The 12,962-nt window shown below is 43.0% G+C and overlaps 1 protein-coding gene across 1 annotated transcript in view; it reads right to left on the bottom strand.

Annotated features, from left to right (window-relative positions):
• The window catches only part of LOC144681379 (ninjurin-1-like), a 45,150-nt gene extending 34,927 nt beyond the window's left edge, over positions 1-10,223 (bottom strand). Inside the window, exons 1-2 of the mRNA XM_078542972.1 lie at positions 10,142-10,223; positions 9,852-9,990 (exon numbers count right to left, since the gene is read on the bottom strand). Of these exons, the coding sequence (XP_078399098.1) occupies positions 9,852-9,968 (117 nt within the window). The 5' untranslated portion in view covers positions 9,969-9,990; positions 10,142-10,223. The remainder of the gene's footprint in view (positions 1-9,851; positions 9,991-10,141) is intronic.
• Positions 10,224-12,962: the final 2,739 nt, after the last annotated feature.

Genomic DNA, 12,962 nt, shown 5'->3' with positions numbered 1-12,962 from the left:
TGGCCAACCAGAGTTTACTCTTCAGCTAGGACAAAGGGCCCCATAACTGTTCTTTCAATTCCTAATGGTTGGGACATCTAACCATTTTGGGGACCCAGACAAGGTATACGCATCCCTTGTCAAAGACAATGTGGAGAGGTGGAAGTCATGTGATATGGACCTCTAGCTTGTGTAACCAGTAATATTGCCTTTCTGTATTACAAAATCTCAGCCTGCTGTTTACCATCTTAAAAGCGGTCTCACAGAAAAGAGGCTCTGCCCAGGTTGAATACCATCTACATTGCCTCTGCTGGAAATTCTGTACCATCGCCTACAAGAATAATTCATCTCTGCATGCCTATCTCACTGTGTAAAGTCAATATCACCAGAAAAGTGAATTATACAGCATCAGTTTTCAACCTGCTGACCACTGCGAAGGAATAACTCATTGGAATTTGACTCTGGGCTCTGGAATTCACATGAAACATAATTTCTTTTCTCTGTGGTCTCTGCACTGTAAATCTTTATTTCCTCTATCCCTCTTTCACTGTGTGACTGCAAAGGCGACCCACCTCACATGTTTGAGTGTGTGCAAATAAACTAACGCTTTGGGTTCATCCTATCTCGAGTTTGCTGTGGGGTTATTAATAGAAATTGGATCACACCAAAACCGAGGGGTTGGGTAATATGCCACTGCATATAAAGGGGGAAGCAAATCAAAAACACCTTTCTGTTATTAGATGGTGGTGAGAGGAGAAATTAGTGCAGTCTAAATTAAACCCCCTCCAGTCCATAACACCTTCCAGGCCTAAGTTCTCTATCCTTACATGCCAATCAAAATTCTTTGAGGTGCACTTCTCATGCGAGGAAGAAATAAGTCATAAAATGTTATGGGGAGGATTAAAGACTTTTCTTGCAGGCAGGTGGATGTTGGTAGCCCATTCAGTTAAACTGTTTGTACACATGCAGGCCTTGATCTAATGTGTGAGGTGATGTAGGTTAAGCTGTTTGTTTTTCGCATACTGAGAAATCAAATACCACCTTAGTCACAGTGGGTATGTTGGAAGCCAAGTTTAAAGATGGAATGGGTAAATCAGGCATCATTAGCGTAGATGCTGAGAGACTCACAGAAACACATTCTCAACGCAGTCTGGGTGCATGCAGGGAATGCAACTAGATTCTGGTCACAGCGAGAGGGAAAGTAAAAACATCACAAGATGAATTAAGTTATGGAACCTTTTGCTACATCATTGAAAAGTTAATTAAACCTTCTTTGCCCGGGACCCATTTAAATCCCAACAGTTGACATCTCACCCTGTTCTGACTGGGAAGAGGCTGGCTGTTGGACGATCAGCTGCCAGGTCATTCCAAGTCATGTCTTGCAATCAGGAAAAGGCGGTGAGGAGTCAGTGGCAGGGTGAGTCAATGAATAGTAAACCTGTGGGGAGGAGTGGGGGAGGAGGTGGTGCATCTAGACTAGGTGTCCAACTTGAACTGACTCCATTCCTACAGGGTAGAAAATGTTAAAATCAGGGCTAACAGGTTGAGTTGTCAGGTTGTTAAGTATAAGACTGTGCAAAGTACTTGAAAGAGAGCAAAGGATTTACTGTGGTAATGCTTGAAATATGCATTTCTTTAACAGTGACAAGAAATTTTTTTTGAATGACATTGTGGAAAATTGCCCATGTATGTCCCATCTATAAAAAGCAGGACAAGTCCAATCCAGCCAATCTACCTATCAATCTACTGTCAATCATAAGTAAAGTGATGGCTGTTGTTGGCAGTGTTGTCAAGTACCATTTACTCAGCAACCTGCTGACTTATGTTCAGTTTGGATTCCACCAGGTCCATTCAGCTCCTGACCTCATTACAGCCTTGGTCCAAACATGGGCAAAAGAGCTGAATTCAGGAGGCCAGGTGAGAATGACTGCCCTTGAAATCAAGGCAGCATTTGACCAAGTGTGGCTCAAGGAGACCTAGCAAAATTGAAGTCAATGGGAATGAGGGTGAAAGCTCTCCACTGGTTGGAGTCATATCTAGCACAAAGGAAGGTGGATGTGGTTGTTGGAGGTCAATCATCTCAGCCCCAGCCCATCATTGCAGGAGTTCCTCAAGGTAGTGTCTTAGGCACAACCATCTTCAGCTGTTTCATCAATGACCTTCCCTCCTTCATAAAGTTAGATGTTTGTACAGTGTTTAGTATCATATTCTACTCCCCAGATAATGAAGCAGTCCATGTCTGCATGGGGCAAAACCTGAACAATATTCAGGCTTGGGTTGATAAATGGCAAGCAATATTTGCCAGGCAATGACCATCTCCAACAGGAGAGAGTCTAACCATCTCCCCTTGACATTCAATAGCATTACCATTGCTGAATTCCCACCACGAACATCAGAAACTAGTTGATGTTGACCAGAAACTGAACTGGACCAGCCATATAAATAATCTGGCTCCAAGAGTAGGTCAGAGGCTGGGAATTCTGCAGCGAGTAAGCCTGTCTACACTTAAAAGGCATAAGTCAGGTGTGAGCTAGAGTACTCTCCACTTGCTTGGTTGAGTGCAACTCAAACAAAACTAAGAAGTTCAACACCACCCTGGACAAAAGAAGCCCACTTGATTGGCACACCATCCACTAGCTTAAACATTCACTCCCTCCACCATTGGCACACAGTGGCAGCTGCATGTACCATTTACAACATGTCCTGCAGCAATTTGCTAAGCCCCCTTAAATAGCACCTTCCAAACCTGTGACCTCTATCACTTAGAAGGACATGATGCATGGGAACACTACCAGCTGCAAGTTCCCCTCCAAGCGAATCACCATCCTGACTTGGAACCATATCACCATTCCTTCACTGTCACTGGATCAAAATCCTGGAACTTCCTTCCCTACAGCACTGTGGGGGTACCTACACCACCCGGACTGCAGCATTCAAGAACGCAGCCCACCACCTCCTTCTCAAGGCAAACCAAGTGTGGGCAATAAATGTTGGCCTAGCCAGTGATGCTCAAATACCATGAACTATAAAAAGAAAATATCAGACAACTGATTGCTTGTAAAGGAACTGAGATCATCAAGAAACAATTTACAGTAGTGTAGATTAAATAATTAAAATGTGCATGGAGAACCCCCTGGACATGTGGGTGAAGAAGCAAGACATGGGGGTGAGGAGGAGCAGGAGAGAAATGGGCTCTGCAGGAAGGTAGCTCACTCACCTAAGACACCATGCTTTCCTCCCATACCTGGTGGTGTCTTTCGCCCTCACAGCCTGGTGCAGAGACAGACAGACTGCCTTGGATTAGGGAGATGAGAAGTTGTGAGGAGAGGCAGGGCACTGCTTGTGGTGGTGGGGGGGGGGGGGGGGGGGGGGGGCGCACGGAGTTGGTGGGGGTGGCGGTAAGGGGGTAGGGATGCTGGACTGCAGAGACATGGGGCATAGGTATCCCTTGATTCATGGCAACTGTCTGCTGAGATAGGGCAGCTGCTGCCTGCAATGTGTGGAGGGAGCTCTGGAACAGTTTGGTCTCACCCGTGTCAGAGAGCTCAGTGGAAGAAGGCCAGAGCCCTGGGGCACTGCTGTTGTCCTGACAGTCGGCAGCATTTCTTTCTGGGACATTGACTGTGGTCTGGAATATCCCCTGCATTTGGTGATGGTGCTGGGAGCTTATTATAGTGAGAATTGCCAACAGTGGCATGAGCCATTGTATGAAGGGTAATAATCAATTATTTAAATCATTTGTTGCTGGAATCAGCTGATGCTGATGAATGCTCTGAATTTAGGAACCTGCTGGTGAAAAACTTTCGACAGAGATTATTGAATTTAGAATAAGAGTTTTTGCAGAGTTTTTTTTAGCTTTCCACCTGAATAGGGCTAACTGCCTTTAACAACCTGAGGGAAAATTATTTCACCTGCACAATGGAAGCAGTTCTGAGTTACTGGAGTTACTGGAGTTACAGCTATGGGATTCTCAATTGCCAATTCCCTTGTCGCCAATTTGTTTTGGAAGAGGACAAGAAACAGGAAGGAAAGGAAGATCAGTCAGCATTTTTGAAGAGGTTGTGTCCCACAGCCCCAAAGAATTTGCAAGCTTTGCACGTCTTTTGAAGATCTTATTGAGGGACACTGCATGAGAAGAGTATGTTTCACCAAAGAGAAAGTGCCAACTTCTGCAGGAAAACCTGATGCCAAGACCACCCACTTGACAGCCATTCCAAACCCTGCACAGAAATAACTGAGGATGTAGACTTCTATGAGGACTCATTTGTGAAATGGAAATGGGCCAAGTGTATTCTGTGCTTGCCTTGGTTGAGTTATGGAGAAACCTGAGCAGCAAGCTGTTGAAAGTTCTGAATATGAGTCTGTGTCTGAAATTTTTGTTTGATTTGTGTTGGTCCATGGCTATGCTTGGCAAGGTACTGCAGTGGCTTGCTGTTGCTTTCTGCAGGTTGCAGTACTCAACTAATAGCTTTCTTGGGCACGTAATAGGAAATCATGATTTAGAGAGCCTGTTACAGATGGGAAAGATCGATGTAAAAAAGATCGAGATAGACAAAGAATGACCTTTATAAAGAGCCTCGCAAACTGGGTGAATGTACCACCAATGAAGATGATCCATTCTTCCAAAGCGAAATCAACATGAAGGTCCATGGTCACCATCAGCCTCTGAGGGCATGGTACCTGAATAGAGGGAGAGAGAGCGAGAGAGAGAGTCTGAAATTTTAAAAACCTGAACCAGAAGGATAAGGTAGACAAGGAGGTTTTCTCCAGCCTGACATTGGAAATGTGCCAAATTCGAGCCATTGCATTGCCTCAGTTGATGTACCCATCAGTACATTGGGTGTATCTCAAATGGATGTTCATACTGCCACAATGAAAAAATGACTATAAACATGGATTAGTGATGGTTATGTTCTACTCATTATGACCAACACTGTAGACTACTCTGCATGTAGACATGACTCCAGGGTGGTATGTTGCCTCCCTGGTGCTAGGGTCAAGGATGTCACTGAACGGCTGCAGGGCATTCTAAAGGGGGAGGGCAAACAGACAGAGATCGTGGTACATATGGGTACCAATGACAAAGGTAGAAAGAGGGATGAGGTCCTGCAAGCAGAATTTAGGGAGCTAGGAAACAGAGTAAAAAACAGGACATCAAAGGTAATAATCTCTGGATTACTTCTGGTGCCACCTGCTAGTGAGTATAGAAATAGGAGGTTAGTCCAGATGAATGTGTGGCTGGAGAGATGGCTCAGGAGGGAGGGCTTTAGATTTCTGGGACATTGGGACTGTTTCTGGGGGCAGTGGGGCCTGTACAAGGCGGACGGGTTGCACCTGAACCGGAGTGGGATCAACATCCTTGCAGGGAGGTTTGCTAGTGTGGTTGGGGAGGGTTTAAACTAACTTGGCAGGGGGATGGGATCCTGAGGGGAGGTTCAGCATGGGGAAATGCACAGCCAAAATTAGAAGAGAGAGCAAGAGATTCTGGAAGGCATAGAAATTATAGGCCAGTTAAGGCACAAGGGTGTTTGGCAAGGTTGGATGGTATTTATTTTAATACAAGAAGTCTGACAAATAAGGAAGATGAGTTGAGGGCACAAATTAACACATGGAAGTATGATGTCATTGCTGTCACAGAGACATGGTTGAGAGAAGGGCAGGATTGGCAGTTCAATATTCCAGGATATGGATTTTTCAGGTGAGACAGGGAAGGAGGTAAAAGAGGAGGGGGAATTGCAATATTGATCAAGGAATCAATTACAGCACTAGGGAAGGATGACATCTTAGAAGACTCCTCAAATGAAGCCATATGGGTAGAACTGAAAAACAAAAAAGGAGCAATCACATTGCTGGGAGTGTACTATAGGCCCCCAAACAGTCATAGAGAAATAGAAGAGCAGACATGTAGGCAAATTTCAGAGAAGTGTAAAAATAATAGGGTAGTAATAGTGAGGGATTTCAACTTCCCCAACATTAACTGTGTTAGTCATAATGTGATAGGTTTAGAGGGATCAGAATTCTTAAAATGCATCCAGGAGAGCTTTTTAAGCCAGTACGTAGAAGGTCCTACAAGAGAGGGGGCAGTTCTGGACTTAATTTTAGGGAATGAAGCCGGGCAAGTGGTAGAAGTATCAGTGGGGGACCATTTTGCATATAGTGATCATAACTCCGTTAGATTCAAGGTTGCTATGTAAAAGGACAAGGATGGGCCAGAAATCAGAGTTCTAAATTGGGGAAAGGCTGATTTTAATAAGATCAGATATAATTTGGCCAGAGTGGACTGGGAGCAGCTACATTTAGGTAAATCTGCGTCAGAGCAGTGGGACTCATTCAAGAAGGAAATAGGGAGAGGACAGGGCCAACATATTCCAGTAAAGACAAAGGGTGGGACCAACAAATCCAGAGAACCCGTGATGTCGAGGGATATACAGGATTGGATAAAGAGAAAAAGGGAGGCTTGTGGCAGATACTGAGGGCTCAAAACAGCGGAAGCCCTAGAGGAGTATAGAATGTGTAGGGGGGAGCTTAAAAGGAAATAGGAGAGCGAAAAGGGGGCATGAAAAAACATTGGCAGATAAAATAAAGGAAAATCCAAAGTTATTTTACAAGTACATTAAGAGTAAGAGAATAACTAGGGAAAGAGTAGGACCTATTAAGGACCATAGTGGTAATTTGTGTCCGGAGCTGGAAGACGTGGGTAGGGTTCTAAATGAATACTTTGTGTCGGTGTTCACAAGTGAGAGGGATGACATGTGTATGGAAATCAGGCAGAAGGACCGTGATATAATTGAAGAAATTAGCATAAAAAGAGAGGAGGTTCTATGTTGTCTGGTAGGCTTAAAAGTAGATAAATCTCCAGGCCCGGATGAAATGTATCCCAGGCTGTTGAGTGAGGCAAGCGAGGAGATAGCAGGGGTGTTGGCAATAATTTTCAATATCTCTCTGGCCACAGGAGAGGTGCCAGAGGACTGGAGGACAGCCAATGTGGTACCGTTATTCAAGAAGGGAGGAAGGAATAAACCAGGGAACTACAGGCCAGTCAGTCTAAACTCAGTGGTGGGGAAACTATTGGAAGCAATTCTAAGGGACAGAATTAACCTACACTTGGAGAGGCAGGGATTAATCAAGGACATTCAGCATGGTTTTGTTAAGGGAGATGGTTGATCAGTAAGTTCGTGGATGACACGAAAATTGGTGGGGTGGTAAATAGTGAGGAGGATAGCCTTAGATTACAGGAGGATATAGATGGGCTGGTCAGATGGGCTGATCAGTGACAAATGGAATTTAATCTGGAAAAGTGTGAGGTGATGCACTTGGGCAGGACAAACAAGGCACGCGAATACACGATGAATAATAGGATCCTGGGAAGTACCGAGGATCAGAGGGACCTTGGTGTGCATGTCCACTGGTCCCTTAAGGTAGCGGGACAGGTAGATAAGGCGGTTAAGAAGGCATATGGGATACTTGCCTTTGTTAGCCGAGGCATAGAATATAAGAGCAGGGAGGTTATGCTGGAACTATATAAAATGCTGGTTAGGTCACAGCTAGAGTATTGCGTGCAGTTCTGGAATCTGCATTATTGGAAGGATGTAATTGCACTAGAGAGAGTGCAGAGGAAATTTACCAGAGTGTTCCCTGGGCTGGAGAGTTTTAGTTATGAGGAGAGGTTGGATAGACTGGGGTTATTTTCCCTGGACCAGAGGAGATTGAGGGGGGACCTGATTGAGGTGTATAAAATCGTGAGGGGCATAGATAGGGTAGGCAGGAAGGAACTTTTCCCCTCAGTGGAGGGATCAATAACCAGGGGGCATAGAGTTAGGGTAAGGGGAAGGAGGTTTAGAGGGGATGTGAGGAAGAATTTTTTCACCCAGAGGGTGGTGGGAATCTAGAACTCACTACCTGAAAGGGTGGTAGAGGCAGAAACCCTCATAACATTTAAGAAGTATTTGGATATGTGCTTGCGATGCCATGGCATACAAGGCTATGGGCCTAGTGCTGGAAAATGGGATTAGAATAGTTAGGTAGTTGTTTGACCGGCACAGACTCGATGAACTGAAGGGCCTTTTTCTGTGCTGTAGACCTCTATGACGCTATGACTCTAGGAATTGCAGCAACTCATACAGATACAACTGATACATCATTCTGTCTCTTAATATCGCCCATTCTATACAATTGCCCAATTAAAATTACACCTGAAAAGAAAGGGCTGAATTTTCCCGGCCTCATGGTGACAGGCTTGGAGGTGGGGTGGAGCCCAAAAAATAGTGTTGCGACGCGAGATGGCTCCCGACATGTTCCCACTTCCAGGCTGGGAAGCGGATCAGCTGCATACTCCATGGAGATGGGCAGCTAATGATCATTGTTAAGGCCTTAATTAGGGGTGATTTTGCAACCTTACTCAGCATTTTGCTGCTGGCAGAGTGGCCCCACCGCTGCATGATGAATTTGCCCGTTCAAGGGAGGCGGCCTCTCTGCAGCAGGCCAGGTGCCCGTCTGAGACATAGGCTCCATGCTTCAATAAAAGGGCCACGGGGAGAGAGGCTGCACCCACAGCCCAAATAATTCCACTGGAGGGGTTTCCCCTCCACCCCAGATTTGCTGGCCCTCTGATTGTGCCTGCAGCGTCGGAAACCTGCCTACCACCCTGAATAGGACAGTGGGTGCATCAGCAGCCAATTCGGAGACCACTTCCCAGAAGATTGCTGAGCCAGTCTCGCTGCTGGTAAATGTGAGCTCAGGACCCCCATTTGACCTCAAATCCGAAGTCCCAAAGCCTGCAGGAAAATCCAGCCCATTAAGTCTATTGACAGGCAGCACTAATGCCTTCTGCCCATTTGATTACCAACCCTCATGGGTGCTCGGAGCAGAAATCTATCTGATTATCTCCCTTCAAAGCTAAGTAATGCATTACAACTGCATGACCATGCAAAGTATCCTTACAAGCATTTTACTGAAGAGAGCTTGTAAGTAATTGATCCCATTTTCTGGAATAAATAGCTTCCTCAGTATGTGCAAAAAGAACTTTATATGTTTTGCAAAACTCTAAAGGAGCGAGTAAAATGTTTAAAAAAAAATTTCATGCTTAATTTGTTTCAGTTCTAGACTAATGACAGCATAAACAGGATGGAGATTTTAACAGGAAATACAGTTATATATAACATATACATATTTCAATATGTATTATAAGCCTTGTGTATGTAGGAAATGTGCACCATTTCAATGGTTGTTGTACTATTAGGAGCTGGATAAATCAAAATCAGCTCCTCTACAGAGCAACACAGCTTATTCTACATCCATTTGCTGTGTACAGTTTGACCAATTCAAATGTACATGTACCGCAGCCATTCATAGACAAAGATGTAATTAAATTGTCACATTTCAATTGCAATCTGCATCAGATTTTAACGCAAAAATCCACAATAAAACATTTGAGCTCCTACCAGTGAAACACAAAAAGCAGATGATTAGAAATTTCAGAATGTTACTGAAGGGATCAGAGCAAATTATCTCTTTGACCTGCTGAAATTCAGATGAGCCATGTACTTATGACATGCAGTCTGTATTTGTCCTTAAGCAGTTTCTCTAACTTACAGAAAAGCCACAAATCAGAGATTTTATTCTGGAAGGTTTATTGACGTGGGACAATGTCTGTGAAGATGCATCCATGTGTACTTACATTCATGCATAACTGGCCTCCTAGCTCTACTTCATAAACATCCATCACAATGTCATGGAAAATGGTTTTGATATTGTCACACTTCTGGAATGCAACTTTGATTTTTTTTCTCTACTTTATAAACTATTAAAGTTGTTTCATGCTCTACAGAAGCATTACAAAAAAATGTTTTCCAATTCCTATAATATATACTCACATTTATTCTGCCTTCTTCATTGGAGTTTTGCTGAAAGAGAGGCTCCTCATCAGTGGATACATCACTGCCATCATAAGGGGAATTACGGTGCATATTTCTCCAAATTAAGGTGCTCATCCTGTTCTTATGAAAAAACTCCCTGTCAGAAAATCATAAGGAAGCATGAGGTTTTATGGATGCACACTCAATTTCCAAATCCTTCTGGAATTTTTATAACTAGTTACTAACACTAGTGCAAACAACATGCTTTATGGCTCGTGTCCATTTCAGGAACTTTAAGCCATGCTTACCATTCATTGTATTAGTGGCAGTAAATGCAAGATATGAATGTGCTGTAATTCTGGTAGTCTCTTTATGCATCATGGTGTGGAGTTTCTCTTTTGCAATCACAGTGAATGAAAGCTCCAGAGTTGCTGACTCATACAAGCTGTTGAAAGCTTTTAGCTGCCACTTACACTTTTTTTTGTGTTCTTTGCTTTCTGTTATTAGCTTTTATTTACATATTTATTAGACATAATGAACATCAAATTAACTACAAATTTGAAGTCATGGTGTTCTCAGGAAAATGCTTTGCCAAATCTGTCTCCATTCCTTTACAAACATAGAAAGTAACAATATTTAAATATGTTCAAATGTATTATCATGGTGATTTGTGTATCATTTTCATAATGATAACAGTGACACATACTTTTGTCTCATCCTCCTTCCCAAGCAATTTAAAGTTTGGTAAATAGCTTTTTTATGAAAACTTTGTCCTTTTGAATGTTTATAAATGTAATTATAAATCAATTAAGCTCAGTGAGGAGTTTAAGGGAACCAGGTTTATTCTGTGAGAAGGAAGATCTCATAACTCATGAATGAGCTAATAAAGGTCTTATTAGAGACTTTCTCAATAGCTCAACCAGTTTACCAAGTAAATAACTGAACCCCACAGGCTCAGAAATTGCCAGGTTGGATCACAAGTCAGTTACTTAATGATCTTATTTCACCCAGGGATTGGTAGAAGCCCTATAATTCAGGACTGTGCTTTAGGGAAGGGAAAGATGGTCAGAGATTTTGACGCTGGTCAGTATCCAGTGACTTCTGTTGGAAATATACGAGTGCGGACTTCAGGTAAGGCAGGTTCAGGCTAAGCCCTGATGTCCATCATAGGGAATAGCTGCCAGTGTGCACTGAGGCAAAGCTTTCCCTCAGGCATGAGCCAGTACCGACTGAACTGTACCCCAGCAGGGAGTGAAGGCCTTGATGCTGAGGCAGAGAAACACTGGTGAATAAAAAGTGGAGGAGAAATAAACATCTTATTGACAGTAAAATAAATTTCCCACTCCTTAGACTTTTGACTGAAATTAGGATTTAAGTCAATTTTACATAATTTGAATCATTCTACCTGAGGCTTATTTGAGCAGGATCTTACATACGAACATATCAACATAAGAATTAAGAGCTGGAGTAGGCCATTCGATCCTTTGAGCCTGCTCCGCCATTCAATAAGATCACGGTTGATCTGATTGTGGCCTCAACTCCACATTCAGCCTATGCCCAATACCCTTTAATTCCCTTGTTAGGCAAGAACCTATCTACCTCTGCCTTAAAAATATTCAGTAACCCTGCCCTAACACTCTCTGGGGAAGTGAGTGACCCATGGCCCTCTGAGAGAAAAAGTTTCTCCTCATCTCCGTCTTAAATGGGAGACCCCTTATTTTTAAACTGTGTCCCCTGGTTCTGGTTTCTTCCACAAGGGGAAATATCCTTGCAGCATCCACCTGTCAAGTCCCCTCAGGATCTTATATGTTTCAATAAGATCACCTCTCAATCTTCTAAACTCCAATGGATACAAGTCCAACCTTCTCTCACAAGAAAACCCCCTCATCCCAGGAATCAGTTGAGTGAACCTTCTCTGAACTGCTTCTAATGTGACGATATACTTTCTTAAATAAGGCAGCCAAAACTGTACACAGTACTCTAGTTGTGGTCTCACCAATGCCCTATACAACTGTAGCAAAACGTCCTTACTTTTATATTCCATTCCCCTTGCAATAAACAACAAGATTCCATTTGCCTTCCTAATCACCCTCTGTACCTGCATACTAACTTTTTCTGATTCATGTACCCCCAGGATACCCAGATCTCTCTGTACCTCAGAGTTCTCTCTCCGTTTAAATAATATGCTGCTTTTCTATTCTTCCTGCCAAAGTGGACAAGTTCACATTTTCCCACATTATGCCTCATCGGGCAAATTTTTGCACATAAACTTAACCTAGCTTTATCCCTTTGCAGGCATTCGTGTCCTCTTCACAGCTTACTTTCCTACCTATCTTTGTGTCATCAGCAAATTTTGCAACCATACCTTCGATCTCTTCATCCAAATCATTGATATAGATTGTAAGCAGTTGAAGCCCCAGCACTGATCCCTGTGGCACTCCACTCATTACATCTTGTCAGGCCAAAAATGACCTATTTATACTGACACTGTTTTCTGTTAGCTAACCAATCCTCTATCCATACTAATATATTACCCCCTACACCATGAGCTCTTATTTTACGTAGTAACCTTTGAAGCGGCACCTTGTCAAATGCCTTCTGGAAATCTAAGTACACCACATCTACAGGTTCCCCTTTATCCATGCTGCTTGTTGCTTCTTCAAAGAACTCTAATAAAATCTAATAAATTAGTCAAATGTGATTCCCCTTTCACAAAACCATGATTTCTCTGCTTGATTGTATTGAGATTTCTGAAGTGCCCGTCTATAAGCAAACTAGTCTGTTGTTTCCTGCTTTTATTCTCCACCCTTTCTTGAATAGAGGGGTTACATTTTCTATTTTCCAATCTGATGGGACATTTCCAGAATCTAGGAAATTTTGGAAAACTAAAACCAATGTATGTGCTATTTCAGCAGCCATTTCTTATAAAACTCAGGATGAAGTCCATCAGGACCTGGGGACTTGTCAGCTTTTAGTTCTAATAATTTTCTCAGTACTCTTTCCCTGGTGATTGTAATTGTTTTAAGTTCCTCCCTCCCTTTCACCTCATGAGTCACAATTATTTCTGACATGTTATTTGTATCCTCTACAATGAAGACAGATGCAAAATATCTGCTCAATTCAGCCGCC

The sequence above is a fragment of the Cetorhinus maximus genome, chromosome 6, assembly GCF_964194155.1.
Source record: "Cetorhinus maximus chromosome 6, sCetMax3.hap1.1, whole genome shotgun sequence".
Taxonomy (NCBI): Eukaryota; Metazoa; Chordata; class Chondrichthyes; order Lamniformes; family Cetorhinidae; genus Cetorhinus; species Cetorhinus maximus.
This window is presented reverse-complemented; position numbering and strand designations above follow the sequence as displayed.